General features: G+C 30.4%; 2 protein-coding genes across 3 annotated transcripts; both read left to right on the top strand.

The window, feature by feature from the left end:
• Positions 1–10,473: 10,473 nt before the first annotated feature.
• On the top strand, positions 10,474–15,567 carry LOC137838161 (ATP-dependent 6-phosphofructokinase 3). 2 transcript variants are annotated; one of them, XM_068647403.1, is made up of 14 exons: positions 10,519–11,143; positions 11,480–11,526; positions 11,624–11,663; positions 11,764–11,823; positions 11,953–12,015; positions 12,117–12,254; positions 12,751–12,909; positions 12,983–13,036; positions 13,298–13,366; positions 13,472–13,601; positions 13,870–14,135; positions 14,763–14,811; positions 14,905–15,059; positions 15,176–15,567. In XM_068647403.1, exons 4-14 carry the CDS (start codon positions 11,821–11,823, stop codon positions 15,377–15,379), a joined length of 1,290 nt encoding a protein of 429 aa, XP_068503504.1. In that variant the 5' UTR covers positions 10,519–11,143; positions 11,480–11,526; positions 11,624–11,663; positions 11,764–11,820; the 3' UTR covers positions 15,380–15,567. The 2 variants fall into 2 exon arrangements, with proteins under 2 accessions (XP_068503503.1, XP_068503504.1); XM_068647402.1 differs by lacking the exon at positions 11,764–11,823 and having other exon boundaries at positions 10,474–11,143.
• Positions 15,568–17,037: 1,470 nt separating this feature from the next.
• On the top strand, positions 17,038–18,859 carry LOC137838160 (AP-4 complex subunit sigma). Its single transcript, XM_068647401.1, has 4 exons — positions 17,038–17,277; positions 17,429–17,515; positions 18,452–18,520; positions 18,607–18,859. The coding sequence occupies exons 1-4, from the start codon at positions 17,137–17,139 to the stop codon at positions 18,739–18,741; spliced, it is 432 nt and encodes a 143-aa protein (XP_068503502.1). The 5' UTR covers positions 17,038–17,136; the 3' UTR covers positions 18,742–18,859.
• Positions 18,860–19,166: the final 307 nt, after the last annotated feature.

The raw sequence follows: 19,166 nt of genomic DNA, 5'->3' as shown, positions 1-19,166 counted from the left end.
ACATAGCTGTTACTCATCAAGCTTCTTCTACCAACCTTACAATTTATGTCTTATTTTATATGATTATAAAAAATACACACCCCAAATGTATAGATTGTTTATATTGTTTAACTAGAATTGGAGTTTTGTTGCTACAGTGAAAATTTGATTAAAGATTTGCATTTTTGTGTGTGATGGTTAATTAGTGTTAGCTATGAGGAAAAACAGGTATTGTATATATATTAATGGATTTGGAAATGCAAATAGTGAGTTGTTAATAGGTGTCAGAAAGTTTGGAGTTTGAGTAATAAGGACGACATGGGGCAGAATTACGGTGTGATTATTTAAGAATAAGAGATTAAAGGTAAGATTTTTAGGGGAGAGAGAGAGAAAGAAAGACATGGTGAGACACCCAGATGGAAATAAGGGAAAAAGGGATGATAGAAACCACATGGGTTTTGAGCTGGAGTGCTGATCATGATGCTTTTGCCATGAATGTTTTTTCACACACAAGAGAGAGAGAAAGAGATGGGTGGGGAGTATTAGAAGGTGGTTGCTTGATAAGCAAGACAAACCTGTGTGTACTTGATGGACCACCACCTCTTCTAATTACTATGTTAAATCATATTCTTTCATATATATATATATATATATATATATATATATATATATAACTTGGACCAGAAGTACCAAATAGTTTACACCTATAGGTAATAAAAAGTAAAGCTTAATTTTCATGCATAGAAAAATAATAAAGAACTTTGACAGTATCAGTATACATGAAATCATGATAGATATGAGTATTGAGATAAGGAAAATGGTGACAGATGCACACCCAAATACATCAGTTTATTACTATCATCTTACACAATACTACTTTCTTTATGTGAGGTCTATATTTAAGTAAAAACCTATTTCTTTTACTATAATTGTAAAAGGTGTTGAGATAGTAATTTTACTTTACTGCTAAATTCTTTAACTTACTGGTGCAGGGAAAACAATGTATCAAACATATATTCGGTGAGTTTTTGATATGGGTGAGTTTTTGATATGTATGTATTTGATTTAATGTCATTATAAGAGTTGATTCTTGATTTTTTATTTTTTTTAGTTGGTAACATTGGATTAGGAAGTAGGAGAATTCTGTTTAGTTTTTTTATGTGTATGTGAAAAGATACTCTTTGACCTATCTTACTTTGTACGAGGGTTGAACCACCATTAAGTGTGCCGATTTAATTTAATTGTTTGTTGTTGATAAAAAGAAAAGGAAAAGAATGTTGAGTTATAATTTGAGGTTGTGTTATTTGTATTGGGAGGTTATATAAAGTATTGATGAAATAGTATAGGAAGTGAGAGTTGGGGTCCAGCATGAAAATCTTAAGGTGGATAAAGTATTGTAATCAGATGATGGCAAGGTTTCACGTTTATAAGAGCATTCTTTGGAGCAGTCAAGAGAAAAATGATGGAGGGTCCCAAATCATGTTTGCAGTATAGATAGATGGCCATGATTGCTCCTTTGTCTCCTGTTTTTACCTTTTTTCTGTTTTTCTTTCTTTTTGCAAATTCATACCTATGCTTTCTTTTCATGGACCTCACAATCACAAGGAAAACCACATTTTTTTCCTTAAATTTCTTAGACAGACACACACACCTAAGGAATATATCCTATCTTAAGGGTGTAGTATGCACAAATTTGGACCAAGCACAAGCACACCACCCCACAAAAATTCAACCATGTTTGTATTTTTTTTTAAATTTAAATAATAACATATGCTACTTTTATAAAAATAAAAATCTTTAAACACATGTTCATAATAAATTTTTCATTTTCATAGATTCTATTAATAAGTGGACTTTCAGCATACTTCAACCTCATAAAACCAATTTATAAGGTGAGGTTTATACTTATTTATATACTAAAAAATGTCTTAATCTTTAGTCGATATAGGATCTCCAACACACCCTGACACCGAGACTATGAATTCGTGCGTGGGACTAGATATTATAGATGGTCCGATAACAGTCCGATAGCGGGTGGTCTGATAAGCCCAACAAACAATCATTAGGATAGACTCGAAATGACTCTGATACTATATTAAGAAGTGTATTTTAAGCCTAACTCAACCTCATGAAATCGACTTATAAGGTGAGGTTTGCACCCACTTATATTGGAGATCGCACATCGACTAGAGATTATGATATTTCATTTACATCGACTAAAGATTATGATATTTCATTCACATCGACTAGAGATTATAATATTTCATGTTTTATAAGTGATTGCAAACCTCACCTTATAAATCGGTTTTATGAAGTTAAGTTATACTTAAAGTCCACTTCTTAATAGATTCTATAACTATTTAATTTAGTTTCTCTTAATTTTATTTTCTGAGATGAAAAAAAAAACAAAATGAAATCGTTTTTATTATCCATTTAAGTTGACCTTAAATGAAACAATGGAAAGGAGCCCACATTCTAACACATTTTCATCTTCCCACACAACCTTTGTTTCCTCTCCATGAGTCTTACATAAACATTCCACTCTTTAATAATATTTGTTCACCTATAAAATGGTTGGTGACACAGTTCCGAGGAACATCAACTCTTATAGTAATGATAATAATAGTATAAAACGAAGTGTTTATTTTTTTTATATATTCAGAAAAAATATTCCAAAATACTCTCTTTTCTGCATTAAGAATAATATAGTACATTAGTACAATTCTTGATACGGTGTTTATGTATATTCTAGAGTGCAAATGAAGATTAACACTCCCAAATTTTTGTCTTTAGATCTCTGGTTCACATAAATAATTCGATTATAAAAGTGCAATTATCATTCCCATAACATCAATAATTAATATAATTAACAGAGGAGACAAATTTGGTATGATCAGGGTTCTCATTAAATAAGTACAAAGTAATTAATTAGGAGGTAATTAAGAATAAGGAAAAAACATTAATGGTATAACACAGAGTTTTAGTTCCAGCTAGGATCTTCTTCATGACGTAAAGGTAGGGTTTGCATGAACTTTCAATTTTCTGATTTATTTGAATAGTAGTTTTTCACTTTTTTTTTATTATTAAATAAAAAAAAAGGTAGGATATATCTATTTGCTTTCAAGTGGCAGAGGACAAGTACTTCTCTAACTTTTGTTTACTGTAATTTTAGGGTGAACTTTTGTTTTCCATTGCACAATTTACAATTATTTTTTTCAGTTTTTTTAAGTATTTTTTCACTAAAAAAAATCATTAAATAAAATCCAATTTTAGATAAAAAAATAATTAGTTGAAATAGTGACCTTAAATACTACATTTAGAGACTAAAAAAATTATTGGTTTCTAAATTAGTTTCTATTATTGATAAATAGTTTTTAAATTGGTATCTAATTAGCTATCAAGTTTCTCTACCCAATTTAGAATCTAAATAATTGGGAGTTAATTAGATAACAATTTAGAAAATATTTAACAATAATAGAAATTAATTTAAAAACCAAACATTTTTTAATCTCTAAAATAGTCTTTAATTTAATTTAGTCACTATAGTAGCTAATTATTTTTTGTCTCTAAAAATTGGTTTCTATTTCTTGATTTTCTTATAGTGATAATTAATTTAATTTTTAGAAAGAGATTTAGTCACATCTAAAATCCTTTATCTCTAAATAATTAAGAATGTGTGATATGAAAACTAAAGTCGTATCTCACTAATTTAGTATGTTGCTAACTGAATTATAACTAGTGTTTTAACAAAGAAATAGTAGAATAAATGTTTTTATATAATCAAAAATTAAAAATTACAGGTACATAAACAAATATTCTTTAATATGTAAATCATATTATATCTAACGTTTATAATAAACGAATACCTGCATATATATATATATATTTAATATTTACGACAAATAATTCCAAATTATGATATATATATATAGTTAATTTTTTTCAAATTTAAAATGCATGTAAAAGATTATCATTTGAAAGAATAAAATGGTTAGGAATATCAAATATTTGAATAAAGGGTGGACCTTATATTATAAGAAAGAAAGAGAGAATATTATAAATTTATATTTTTAAAAATGAAACCCAATTATTTTATATTTAATTTATTATATTAAAAAAAGGTTAGCGCAGATATTGAAAAGAAATTTCGTGAGAGGGTGGCCCATAACTTGACCCAATTATGTGTTTCTTGTTGGGCCTCTTTGTAACATTGCTTGAGAGGTAGAATTCCATGGTGGGTGAAATTAACGGACCAAAAGTCCACCAACTTCAGAGCCACCACGCAACAATATTATCTTATTATAGTCATTTTATTACACTTATATAAGTTTGTATATGTTTTTAATATTCAGTAGAATTTTTTAAACTTTAATATTTAATAAATTAAAAAAGTTAGTTTAAATATCTTACTTCTGTCAATTTTAATTAATGTTTACTAGTTGGTTAAATTAAATGTGTTATGCAATTTGAAGTGTATTGAAGATTTCACATCGGTTAGATATTAGGATATTTCAGTACAAACTTCACCTTATAAGTTGGTTTTATGAGGTTGAGTTAGACTTAAAGTTCACTTTTTAACATGGTATCAAAGTCATTTAAAGTTTATCTTAGCGAGAGTTTGTTGGACATATTGTGTCACCTGTTATTTGGTCGTTATTAGACCACCTATAACATATATTTCCACGTACGCACGAATTGGTAGCCTCAACATAAGGGGTGTGTTGGACATTTCACATCGATTAAAAATTATGATATTTCATTATTTATAAGTGGATGCAAATCTCACCTTATAAGTAAGTTTTATGAGGTTAAATTAGACTAAAATTAACTTTTTAACAAAGTGTTTAAAAAAGTATATATATATATATATATATATATTCTTAAGATATATCATATACTTAATTATTTTGTTCAATGTTTAGAAGAGATTTATTTGTGTTAGAAAAGGTTAATCTAAGATGAAAGTTCCGATGAGGTATTAATTTTGTTGAAGATTTGGTGAGAAATAAGTTGCGTGCAAAAGGAAAAAACGTTGGGTAAGTTAAATGAATAAGAAAGCCCATGAGTTATGTAGCCAAATGCATATATATAGATTAATCACAAATTAATGGACTATATGAATATTTAGGATTTTGATTTGTTCTAACACCACTTGATAATTTTGGCTACACTATGTGTATTGTTTTACTATCATTACACATTAGTTCATTTTAAATAATATTTTAATGTAAATATCGGTTGAAGATCTCACGTCGACCAGATATGAGAATAATTCATGTATATAAGTGATTGAAAATTTCATCTTTATAAGCCGGTTTTATAAGATTGAGTTAGGTTTAAAGTCTACTATGTAATATGATATCAAAATCATTTTGAAGCTATCCTAACGAGTGTTTATCGGATAAAAAAAAATTAATTTATGAATAAGAAGAAACGGTTGATGGATGGGCAGCAAGGGCTTGACGGTGGCATAAGGCCTGTACGGATGGCTAAGAACCACTCATTAATGTGTTTTCTCTTCATTCCTTTTTGTTTCTTTTGGACCATTTCATATGCTGTAAAGTGTCTCATCAACTTCACTCAACTAAACAATTTATTTATTTTAGCTTTTTATTTAATTGGAGAATCAACTAAACATTACTTTTACTTTAATATCAAAAATTTTAATATTTTAACATACTTAATATTATTTTTCCTCAAAATAGGAGTGATATTATAACTCAAAAAAATTAATTTAATTTTATAAAATCCATTGATCAATTTTTCACTTATTTATATAAATATATTATAACTTGGTTTTTTATTTATTTTTTTAATACACTTTCACTCAAGGATCTTTAAGTGAACTTTAAATTTAATCTAAAATTTTTACAAAATTAATTTATAATATATATTTTATACCTATTTGTATATTATAAATTAATTATTTTTAATTAATTTGAGATTTTTAATATATTTTTCTCACATTAAAATTATCAACTCTTGAATGAACTAAATATTTATGCATAAATCATAAATCCTAAATTCTAAATCCTAAACTCTAAACCCGATTCAATAATGATCAGTGACATGATAAATCAAACAAACTCTTCTCAAAATATATTCTATAAAAATATGTAATATTATTAAAAAAGAAGTTAACTTACTTGTAAAGTCAAATTTATAACCATTTATATACTATAAATTAATTTTATTTCTAAACCATTTTTTTTCATCTACAACAATAATCATTAATTTTATAATCATTTATATACTATTAATGGATTTTACAACAATACTCATTCATTTCCTATAATTTAATGTTATAATTTTATCTTGACTAATATTTATATTAAGTAAATAAAAGATTAGATTGGTGGTGGGGACGAACCAGGTTCTGGGGGAATGACAGAGAGAGCAGAGCTTGAAGGTCCAAATGTAGATCAAAGCATAATTGCTTTTTTATTTTTGGTCCAAACACTTTTTTATTTTCTTTTAACTTCATGTCACTCTTATTTATATGCCACTTTGCATGCGCGAATATATTATTTTCTATCACTTTCCACCATTCGTGCCTTTATTATTCGGGAAGACGCTCCCAAATAACATAACTTTAATCAAACACAAGGTTAATTGCACGTCATTAATCATTAAATAATATGTTTTTAATTATGATTTAAAATTCTAATCCACTCAGTAACAAAAGACACATAATAATCATATAAATAGTCATGAATTTTGAGTAAAAAGTATGTCATTGTTACATATTAATTGCACCGAGTATCGAATACCAAAATCTCATTTGAGCACCAGAATATCTTTTATAGTTATCATCTAAACTGAGAGTTTGCGAATGAGAGAATGAGAACAGAGATAAGTCGTTTGGGTGCGTGAGACTATATATTATGGGTGGTTCGATAGCGGCCCGATAGCTGGTGACACTAGGCCCAACAAATACTCGCTAGGATAGACTCGAAACGGCTCTGATACCATAGTACAAAGTGAACTTTAAGCCTAATTCAACCCCATAAAACCGGCTCATAGGGTTGAGATTTGCACCCACTTATATACAATGAAAGGCTCTAATCTCTAGTCGATGTGAGATCTCCAACAAAGGTAATAATCTTTCCGTCTCAACTCGCAAGACAACATGTGAATATATATATATATATATATATATATATATATAATAGTGGTGATTTTTATTAAGTATAAGTTTGTCTTGAAAAATATATCACTGATGTGAAATTATTAAAGGAGAGGTTAAATTTTTTTATTTTTTTGGGTTAAATTAATAAAAAGTTATGACTAATATTATATATGGTTTACACTGTTATATATTATAATAATAATGTTGGTATTTGGAATACTTTTTTATATTAAGTATTTTTTTAAACACATCCTTATAGAATGATTAGTTATTGTTTCAACTCAACTAAATTAGCACATGTGTGTAGTGTGTAGTAACATAGGATATTATAAAAAAGTGTAAATACAGAAAATTATTTATTACTTAAGAAAAAAACGTGTATTTTTACAATTAATATGCATAAAAAATTTAACAGGACTTGATTATAGAATAAATATGTTTTAAAAATTATAATAAAGAACTTTATGATATATAAACACTATTTTGTCACACCTTCTTTTCTTAATATTGTAATTCACGGCCTTTTTGTGTAACTTCGTAAAAACCAAACTTTACTCTTAAAAATGTTTTTATTGAAAAAACAAAATGGGGCCTAATTTTTATCTTCTATTTGAGACTTAATCGTATAGTTATGTGACTGAAAAATATTAATAAATTTTAAGCAGAAAGAAAAATATTAAAAAAACAGATGAATAGTTTATAGAGATAAAAAAAAACACCAAATAAGAAATATGAAAGCTTTAAAAAAACACCAAATGAATGAGAAAATTTAATTATAAATGTTCTTTCATATAACTAAAATTAACTCCTTTAAATATAATATTATTTGTAGGTGTCATGTAACATGCTTGACAGAAGTGTTATTATTTGCAGTATTATTGTTATAATTAATTATTTTTGGTAAGATTTTGTTTATAATATTTCATAATGCACTTTTGAATATACACCACGACATCATCCATCTAATAATGTATATTTTTTAAATAAAATTTTGGCTTTTCATGATGTTTGTAATGCAACAAAAAATTGCTAAAATAATTAAGATAATAGTATATGAGGTCAACAATGACATCAACTATTAGTTTACAAATTATTTAAAAACTTTAGTTTAACAAAAATTTCAACGTGTGATTACTTTCTACAAATTATTACTACGTAATTTTTTAGTTAGTTTTTTTTTTAATTCAAGAAAAACTGAATTATTTTCCACTTAAATCAGAAAACACTTATAGAATTAAAAATCAGTCATTGATGTGAAAGTTTTGAGCTTATAAAAAAATTGCACTCTAATAAAAAAAATTGTTTATTTCTTGTCAATAATCTTTATCTGACGTAATAGATTTTTTTTTAATGGTAGAAGCTTTGCCTTGAACATACTCAACATTCAGAATCGAATGTGCTATTAATAATTAGAGCAATGAAATCTAAATATGGTTAGTGGTATCATTAATAAATAAATGTTTCTTTTTGTTAAAGCTTGTTATTCGTTTTACAAATAATATAGTAATTATTAGGTATATACATTCATATTAAACAAGTAATTGTGTTTTCTCTTCATTTGAATATTAATATTTTTTATTTAATAATTATATTGTTTTGATTTCAAATTCCATACATAAAATTATTTGAAATATTGTCTATTTTGAAGGTAGGTCTTATATTACAATTTTATTTTTAAAAAATGCTTCAACAAATTATAAGACTAATCGTAAAAGGAAAAAAATGAAAAAAAAATAAAGAAGGATATAAAGGTAGACAAGTCAAGAAAAAGAAAATTATATAATATCATAGAAACATGATCTTGGATGTATTTTAATAAGAATGAGTATAAATTAAGTTTGAAAAATAATAATTTATGTAATAAAAGTAATATTTTAAAACTTTATTTAATTTTTAAAATTAAATATACATTTTACCACGATTTTAATTAGATGAATTAAATGTCTCACATATTAAAACGACAACTGATTTAAATTATGTTTTGTATCATTGTTTAGAGTGCATTTTCCAAAAAAAATGTGATAGATCATACTTCATTATTAGATATAAAAGGATAATTTTAAAATAAAATAAACATGCATTTGTAGGTGTAGACAATAGAATAAAAGAATGATGTCTTTTTTTATTGTTTATGGGTTAAAAAATAATGTACATACTAAAGTCATAATCAATTATAATTCATGTACATTTTTTTTTCCATGCATGTAAGTAAATCTATAAAAATCTTAAAACTATCATAACATCGATTCGATTTTTGTCAGTGATAATCTTAAATTTTGATTTTCATTGCATTAATATTCATATAAACTTGTATTTGATGATTTTTTTTAATATGAACAACATTCTTTATATTCTCATAAATAAATATAACCACTATTTTGTTTATGTAATATAGTTACCATCTCTAAGTTAGAATCTAAGATGTGAATTTATATTCAACAATTCCTTTCATCAATCTTTCTATTTTTTTTTATTTTTCTCAAAATTTCACTATTAATGACAATGCTGGTAGATAAAGTACATTGTTTCAATTTTTTTTTAAGAATTCACTTGTTTAAAAATAAAAAAACAACGATAATTTATGATAATGAGTGTAATCCATCTCTCATAAAAAGTAGTTTGATAACCATTTTATAATAAATATCACATTTATTATGCATCAGTTGAAATTAGAAACTAACATAATAAGTATTTACTTATGTCAAAACAGTATAAAACCATCGTAATCAGTATAAAACCATCGTAATAAGTGATTTATTATGTCAGTCATAAAAATGTATGATGACATTTTTATAAAAAGATAAGATTTATTATATCAACATAAAATCAATTTTTATTTTCTAAATTTGTATTTAATCTCAAAGATGATCTACTAATTTATATGGTTATTTTCTTCAGGCACTTGTCTTCAATCATAAGCAACTTGTCAAAATTAGGCATCATTATCACAAACAAAGAACTCATGGCCTCCTTAAGTTGTTCAAAGGACTTTTCAGAAAAAGTTCCCCAAACAAAATTCAAAGGTCAATATATTTTGCTATGATTTTCACTAAATTTTAGTAAAAATCCAAACAAGTCACTAACACACCCTAATCAACCATATATTTTACAAGTTCTAGTTATCTTTAACCTAAGAAGCACTTCTTCTTGTTCATCCACAAGCAAATATGTCACATGAAAACATTGATATCCATTGGAAAGTTGATTCATGTGAGCTTCCAAGGTATGGAGCATGGCTTCACCTAAAGGGAACAACTAACTATTTTCAAATTCCTAATTTCTATCGAATTCTTATTTATTTATTCATTTTTATTTAACTTTTACCCAACAAATTACAATTTATAAAATAAAATAAAAAAAAGGTTGGAGTTTTTATGTGGTAGAAGACAGAGACATGGAAGGCAGAGACTGGCTCTGTTTTCTGCTGGAACAAAAAACAGAACATAGAATTTGAAAAAAATAAGAAAAATAAAAAAAAAAGTGTAGGAATCCGGAATCTCCGAGGTTTATTCTAGAAGAAAGAAGTAGCCCACAACAACAGCATAGCATCACTGTGTTCCACGCCGACCCTCAAAAAAGCTGTGGATCATACAGTTTCAAATCCATTTCCATCTTCAGCCACCTGTTTCTACTTCACAAGAAAGTTCCTTTTTCACCTTCTCTTTTTTCTTTAAGCTGTTACCCTTCATCATTGATTTCTCATACAAAATCAGAAAATTCCACTTTGGTGTCTGATTCCTTCGGTCAACTCCGTTTACTATAAATATGAACACTCTGTTCTTCATCTTCTTCAACTCCTGTTACTACCTTTGAATGGATTCTAATTCTAATTCCAATTTTCCAAATCACAACCAAGACCCCATCAAACAAAACGGTTTCTTTCATCCCAAGCTGAGCTCCGAACCTGCCAGATCGCCGTCACGCGCCGCTGCGATGGCTTCCCCTGCCAACACCGACCCAAAGGTCGTCACCGGCACAGCTGGTTACGTCCTCGAGGATGTTCCCCATTTGACCGATTACTTTCCTAATCTCCCAGTACGTCGTCGTTTTCATCGTTCTCATATTCTGTTGGGTCACCGTCTAAAGCTGCTTCATCACCTGATCAGCGATCACGTGGACCTTTTTTCCTCTGTTTCCTCGAACCACTCGAATGCTTTGTCGTATTATATAACCCAATGACTTTTTTCTTGCCCCTTTTTCCTGCCGACACCAAAAATTAATAATGGAAAAGCTTTTTAATTTCTGGGTTGGGATCAGAAATGAGTAATTAGTTCCACAATTTTTTCTTTTGGGTAGCTTGTTTTTTTTTTTTTTTTTTTTCACTTAATTACAAGATTAGTGTATGATTATTGTGTGCTTGTGTTGCCGCAGACATACACGAATCCTTTGCAAGACAACCCTGCTTATTCAGTTGTTAAGTGAGTGTTGATTGATTAATTCGTCTCTTGTGTTGTGATTTCCTTTACTTTGTTGCTTGATTGGTGAATTGAATTTTGTTTACTTGTTGTTTTGCAGGCAGTACTTTGTGCATGTTGATGACAGCGTTCCTCAAAAGGTTGGTTTCTGGTTACGATTTTAATGGTTTTTTAGGTAATTTGGGATGGGTTTGCTGATGATGCCTAAAGCTTTGGCTATTAACTGGTTTCTACGTTAAGGTGGTGCTGCATCTCCCTTGCTAAGTATGGACACCTTCAAATCCAAACTTTAATGGAATGGTAACTGCATGGGGTGAATGTTGGTGGGGTTTTATGTTTGTTTCCATTTGCAGCTTGGACAGTGTTGTTACCTACTCACCTTGATTTACCTGTCACTTATTTCCATTTTGTTCTCTGATTTTATGACAGGTCGTTGTTCACAAAGATGGTGCAAGAGGGGTACATTTTAGGCGTGCTGGGCCTCGTCAAAAGGTACGTTTCTACGTGTGTGTCTGGTCTGCAAGAGGGGTACATTTTAGGTGCATTGTTTGGTAAATTTGGTATATTTATGGCTTCTAAAATTGGATGTTCAGGTGTATTTTGAAGCAGATGAAGTTCAGGCTGCCATTGTTACTTGTGGGGGTCTGTGCCCCGGGCTCAACACTGTCATTAGGGAATTAGTATGTGGCTTGAACCATATGTATGGCGTGAAGAAAGTTTTGGGAATCAATGTACGTGAATCTTTCTTCATGGTTTTTTTTCTTTCTCTTTAACTGTTTTTCATTGTTGTTTTGGGATTAAAAAAAGGTCTGAAAGTTCTCTGCTTGTTTCATACGAGTTTCACCCCTAACTTTCAATTCTTTGTCGTTTCAAACAAACCTTAATGCCTGAGGTTGGTTATTAATGTACTAATTTGCTCTTGTTTAAAGAGACCAACGCATTGTTCTTGCTTTGTAATAATTGTACAGGCTTTTACTTTATATATATATATATATATATATATATAAAGTTTTTATGTCCGACATCACTATGCAAGACTCTGTCATCACAAAAAAAAAGAAGTAATATTAATCCTTATTTGGTGTCACTTAAAAGTCATTTATTCTGGAGTTAATTTTCCCCATCCTTGGTTCTCTCATGCCTAAAAGTGTAAATCTTCAATGACATCATATGCTATCATAGTTTCTTACTGGTATCTGTAACTAATGATGCTGTTCTGATGTGAAGGGAGGATACAGGGGCTTCTATGCTCGCAACACAATCACTTTAACTCCTAAAAGTGTGAATGATATACATAAGCGTGGGGGGACTGTTCTGGGAACATCGAGAGGTGGACATGACACCAAAAAGATAGTTGACAGTATTCAAGATCGGGGAATCAATCAGGTCTGCATTTCTTTCTATTTAGAAGTATCCTTTTTGTGTATGTACATAAGATTAATATTTTTCTAAATTTCAGGTTTATATCATTGGAGGAGATGGAACTCAGAAGGGAGCATCTGTAATTTTTGAGGTATCTAAAATGACTGTTAGACCTTTTTTTTTATAAAACCTTTTATGTTAGGCATCATTACGTAACTTGATATCTTAACTAGGCTGACGTCTCAAGTAACAACAATCATCTGCCATCACATGAATCATCTGTCATCACATGAAGTGACTGTCAGACTTATGAATGAACATTTTAACAAGATCATTAGGATATTTAAGCTCTGTTAAACTAATTGGATTAGAGTAGCAAGTAACTAATAATTCAACCTGATTATGCATGCAGGAAGTCAGGAGGCGTGGTCTCAAAGTTTCAGTTGTTGGAATCCCCAAAACAATAGACAATGATATCCCGGTAAATCTTTCTTTCTTCTGCATCGTGGCTTTAAACTCATAATTTAAACCCCATTAGCAACATTAGTTGGTAAAATTCTTCTGCTGTCGCTTTGTTGCTTAGTAGGTTATTGACAAGTCCTTTGGCTTTGACACTGCTGTTGAGGAGGCGCAACGAGCTATAAATGCGGCACATGTTGAAGCTGAAAGTGTTGAGAATGGCATAGGTGTTGTCAAGTTGATGGGTAGAAACAGCGGTAATTTTCCTAAATGCTTATGATGCCTCCACAGCCCTGCTTAAGGGTTCAATTTTAATATCAATTGCCTACTATCTGCAATCCATTTGTGGTTTCAATAAAATGTGAATCATTCTGTAATTTTTCCATCTATTAGTATGTTAAGGCCATCAATCATACATTGTTCTCTCATTTTAACATTAATGTGATGTTTAAAAGTTCTTTTATTGACTTTGTTAGTGAACCAGACTTCACTTAGTATATGGTGCATTTGGGATGTATGGTGCAGGATTTATTGCAATGTATGCTACCCTTGCAAGTCGAGATGTGGATTGTTGCTTGATTCCGGAGTCACCCTTTTACCTTGAAGGTCCAGGGGGACTTTTTGAATACATAGAGAAAAGACTCAAAGAAAATGGGCACATGGTTATTGTGATTGCTGAAGGAGCAGGACAGGAACTTGTTTCCGAGAGTGTGCAGTCTATGAGCACACAGGATGCTTCTGGAAATAAGCTTCTTCAAGATGTTGGCCTATGGATATCCCAAAAGATTAAGGTTGGATAGTTATTCATTTTATTTGCATTCTATTCATCTTTTATGACTGCCTTGTCCTCTTAATTTCTTAGTTGAAAGTGAAACTCAACCTGTTTACTTCCCTAAAGGTCGTTCTTACTTATTGTTCTCGACAAAAGGACTAGTCGATCTTAAGTCTTGAAACACCCAATGTAGCCAAGAGTGAGTGCATCCTTAACTGTATGTAAGAGATGATCCTTCTTGCTGGTGCCTCATTTGTTATATATTGATAAAATTCACCCTATCCTTCCTGATTTTGTCTTGATTGAGTCATTAAGACTAGTTAATTCGGGATCCCCTATCGTACGCCAAAGTAACGCCTTGTCTTGTATTATAATTCGGAAACCGATCCACTTATTACATAATCGGGTTCAGGCCCATCACCCTACACTTATGCTATGATCATTGACTGATATGTCTAGCATCACCCTACTATCACTGCCATCACTAGTTTACATGTTGTAGGACTCCTAGCACAATGTTGTTCAAGTGGTAGAAGCTAGATCGTACAGAATATGCTTTATATTACTATTTACGATTTTTTTCTCAACTGATAAACGTTCATGATGATATTTTCTGTTGCTTACTTTAAGCATTTTGACCTCGCAGGATCATTTTGCTGAACAGAAGACGCTACCCATAACACTCAAATACATAGGTTTGTAAAAGAGATTAAACTCCGTGGATTTCATCTGTGCACACACTGAAAAGTGCAATGGCTGAAAAAGCGCTTCGCTTTTCTGTTTTACAGATCCAACTTACATGATCCGTGCTGTTCCAAGCAATGCCTCTGACAACGTGTATTGTACACTTCTTGCTCAAAGTGCTGTTCATGGAGCAATGGCAGGTTACACTGGCTATACAAGTGGACTTGTCAATGGAAGACAAACTTACATACCCTTCTACGTAAGTTCATCATGCATGATATTTGTTGGTTCCAAAGAATAAGTAAGATATTTTTATCAACATTCAATAAACCTATTTCTAATAACATTTCATGTTTTTTTTGCCTTGTTATGCAGAGAATCACTGAGAGACAGAACCACGTAGTGATAACTGATAGAATGTGGGCTAGGCTTTTATCTTCTACAAATCAACCCAGTTTTTTGGATGTGAAGGGTGATCATGAAGAGAAAAAGGAAGAAGAAACGTTGCATGAACATTGTTCCAAAGAAACCTCTGCTAGCAAAGATATCAGCAGCCGTATCCATGCAGCAGCATGCTAGTTGTTATTATTGTGATTTATGACCCTTTATAATGAGTTACCATTAATAGTATATAGGAGCTGTCTTTTTGTTCCTTGTTTGTCAATAAGATGGCTGTGATGAAAACTCAGCCTTGCACTATGAAAATTCTTGCGGGTATGTTGTGTTGTACACTGCAAGCTTTATAATGAGATTGCTTTATCTGGAAATGAAGTGTCATTAGATTGAATCAATTATGAACAACTAATGTACCGCCTGGACCCGACCTGGGACTCAGTCGACCGATATCACCGAAACTATAGTATCCAAAAGGGATTAATGAGATGTGACCGAAACCATAGTATCCAAAAGGGATAATCAATGATTAGGTAATACGTTCTTAATTACTATTCAAATCCTTAAACTAGTCCAATAACAAAGGATTTACGATAATTATATAAATAAATACAAATTTCAAGAATTAAGTATGTTATCATTCAGTATTAATATCGAACACCTAAAGCTTATTCGGAGCTTATTTAAGAGTCAGAGTGTCTTTTGTAGGTATCATCTAAATTCAGAGTTTGCAAGACAAGGAGAGGTGTGAGAGGAGCAAAAGAAGAAGTTTATTTCTAGAAGAAGGATGTAAGAGTAGATTAACCGAAACAAAACATTCTCTTGGTTCTAATCATGTTGGAAAAGAATTATTTCAGAATTACTTTTGTTCACCTAGTTAGTATATGTGAATTTCAAGAACTGATGATCGTATTCAAATATTCAATTTCAACAACTGAGGGAGCAGCCAAGAAGCTTGGAAGCTTTTGACTAGTAGAAATTAGAAAAGTTGCGTGATCAAATGTGGCTCAGGTGCACTGCATTGTACTCCCTGTTATTTATAAATTATTATGGAATGAAATTTCGTGCTTGACTTGAGTTCTACTATTATATCTTATCCCACCATGGAGAAATCTCATATTTGGATGTACACCTCAATTATATTGTTAATTGTTGGTATGAAGAATATAATATACACTTTAACTATTATTATATTCAAAATATACCTTAAGGATAAATCCATAACTAGTGCATTACTCTTGCATTTTTTATGGATATTTTAGACTCATTCAAGTTTTGAGTTTTTGGAAATTTTAGGGTTTTTGTTGATTTTTTTAATAATTTTTATGTCAATTAAGATGAGTTGATAGTTTTGTTTCTCTATGTTAATATAGTTTGAGGTTTGAGGTCAATGACAATTTATATATTTTCTGATCTTTTAGGATAAAATCGTGACATGAGCACCGATTTCTAAAGCGGTAATCGAACAATACCGCTTAAGAGTCAAGATTTAGAACAGTTTATATACTATCTCTTGGATTTAATGTCGGAACAAATTTGATTTGGTTTTTATGTAATATAACTAATGAGATATCTTTAATTTGAAAGTATTAGAATTCCAAAATTTTATTTTTATTATTCTTTTAATTTGTGGTGTTTAAGTTTGTGGTGAGTTTAGACTTAGTTAAAAAATATATAAATTTTAAGCATTAATAAAGTAAAATTATTTAATAAGAACTTAATTAATTTTTGTAATTTATTAAATACTTGAAACTTAATTAAGTATTTTTTATAATTAACTAAGTCATTTTTTTATGAAAACATATAAATAATAAGATTGTAAAGTAATAATTATATCATCTAGCTTGACAAAAAAAGACACGTGAATATTAAGTGTTAGAAGAAACAATAAGGTGTTGTTTGTTGAGAGTGGAAGAGGTGGATCGAATTAGGGCAGAATCAAAATGGGGATCCGATTCGTGTTGATGGTGAACAAGCAAGGCCAAACGCGCCTTGCTCAGTACTACGAATACCTCACTCTCGAAGAGCGTCGAGCTCTCGAAGGTGAAATCGTTCGCAAATGCCTCGCTCGCAACGAACAACAGGTTCCTTCCTCTCACTTCAATCTTCATTTAGATCCACAATTCCACCATTCAGATCCATCTTCTCAATTGCACATTCGCCTTATGCGCGATTCAACTCTCTGATTTCAAATTCTCACTCGTAAATCACTTTTCGCCATCGTTGATCATGCAGTGTTCCTTTGTCGAGCATCGCAACTACAAAATAGTGTACAGGCGCTACGCCTCCTTGTTCTTCCTCGTCGGAGTCGACGATGACGAGGTAATGAATAAATCCCTTTCTCTACGCCTTATTTCATCCGAAGACAGTGCAATTTGAAGTTCCTGTGAAAACTAAGCAATTAAACGTCTTCTTAAAATAAATGAATTGTGTGAAATTGAGATAATATTTCAGTTTGCTGTAAAATGTAATGTTAGAGTAACATATTTCAGTAAAGAAATCTCGAATTGATTGAACATAAATGATATATTTAATGCTTTAAGGTGTTGATGGAATCTGGCGTTGGCGTCAATTTCACTTTTGTGATTTCTTCATGACATGTTGAATGATATTTCCTCTGTATTTTACTTGCTCGTGTTCCATGACAGTGATCAGCCAGAGCATATTGATCTGGTATGCAGCTTTAACAGAATTATGTGAATATCACTTAGATTTAGTTCCTCTAAAGCGAGTTAAGGGTGAAACAAGTAGTATTCACTGTCGTTGATGAGAAATTTAACCAACACATTTATGATTTATTATGCATGTAAATGTTTTTCTTTTGCTGGATGATTATGCATGTACTGTAAGGTTGATCATTAGTTTTCTCATCAATGACTTGGATTTAGCTTCTCTAAAGTGATTTTGTTGTATATAAAAAAATGATTGTCTTATATATTTATTTTCCCATATATATATGTGCGTGTGTGTGTGATTTAGCTTTAAGTCCTCTCAGGTGAGCAAGGATAAAATAAGTAATCACAGTTGTTGATGAGAAAATTAATTGTTGACATTCAAACATGCTCTTGGTTTCTTATGCATGTATATGTAATATTGACTGTTGACGTTTTTATCCATGACTGGAATTACTTAATTTATCTTCTAAAGTGAATTGTTTGCATTTAGAAGAGCCGGATCCATGTCACTTTAGTGTAAACAATGGGAGATTTTTAGAATCTTCATGACTTCTTATTCGACCTTCTGGTGATAATGTTGCAGAATGAGCTGGCTATTTTGGAATTTATACACCTCTTGGTTGAAACCATGGATCGTCATTTTGGCAATGTGGTATGTCTCGCTTTACAAACTGATCTTCCCTGTTTTGAAGGAGATTCCAGTAACCTTGCTTATTTCTCCTTCACTTTTACTTGCAGTGCGAGCTAGATATTATGTTCCACTTAGAAAAGGCGCATTTTATGTTGGAGGAAATGGTCATGAATGGTTGTGTTGTGGAGACAAACAAATCAAATATTCTGACTCCGATTCAGCTGATGGATAAAACATCTTGAAGGAGAGAAAAGGAAAGATGCCCAGTTTTTGATGTATGAATATCGTTCTGTGTACAATAGACAAGATAATCTCCAATTTTCAGTATGAATGAAAATTCGTGTGTAACTTTTTGTCTTATTTTCCTCTCACCCCTTGTATGAATGATTATGAACTTGTTTGTTTTTTCAAATGGCACTTGGCATTAGAAAAATACCCTAATAATGAAAATTATAATTTCCAAATCAGGACTGCTCCTTGACCTTATCGACCAGTTGAGGTGTAGTTATGTGGCATACGCAATCAATTTTCTAACCAGATGAAGAGTCTGAATATAATCTATTTTACTTTAGGGTAAAAGGCATGAACATGGCTTTCAAGTGGACATTCCTATGGTTGAATATGAAATGCTCGAGCTCGAATCACTAAATGCAAAAACCATGATAAT

The sequence above is a fragment of the Phaseolus vulgaris genome, chromosome 4 (assembly GCF_000499845.2).
Source record: "Phaseolus vulgaris cultivar G19833 chromosome 4, P. vulgaris v2.0, whole genome shotgun sequence".
NCBI lineage: Eukaryota > Viridiplantae > Streptophyta > Magnoliopsida > Fabales > Fabaceae > Phaseolus > Phaseolus vulgaris.
This window is presented reverse-complemented; position numbering and strand designations above follow the sequence as displayed.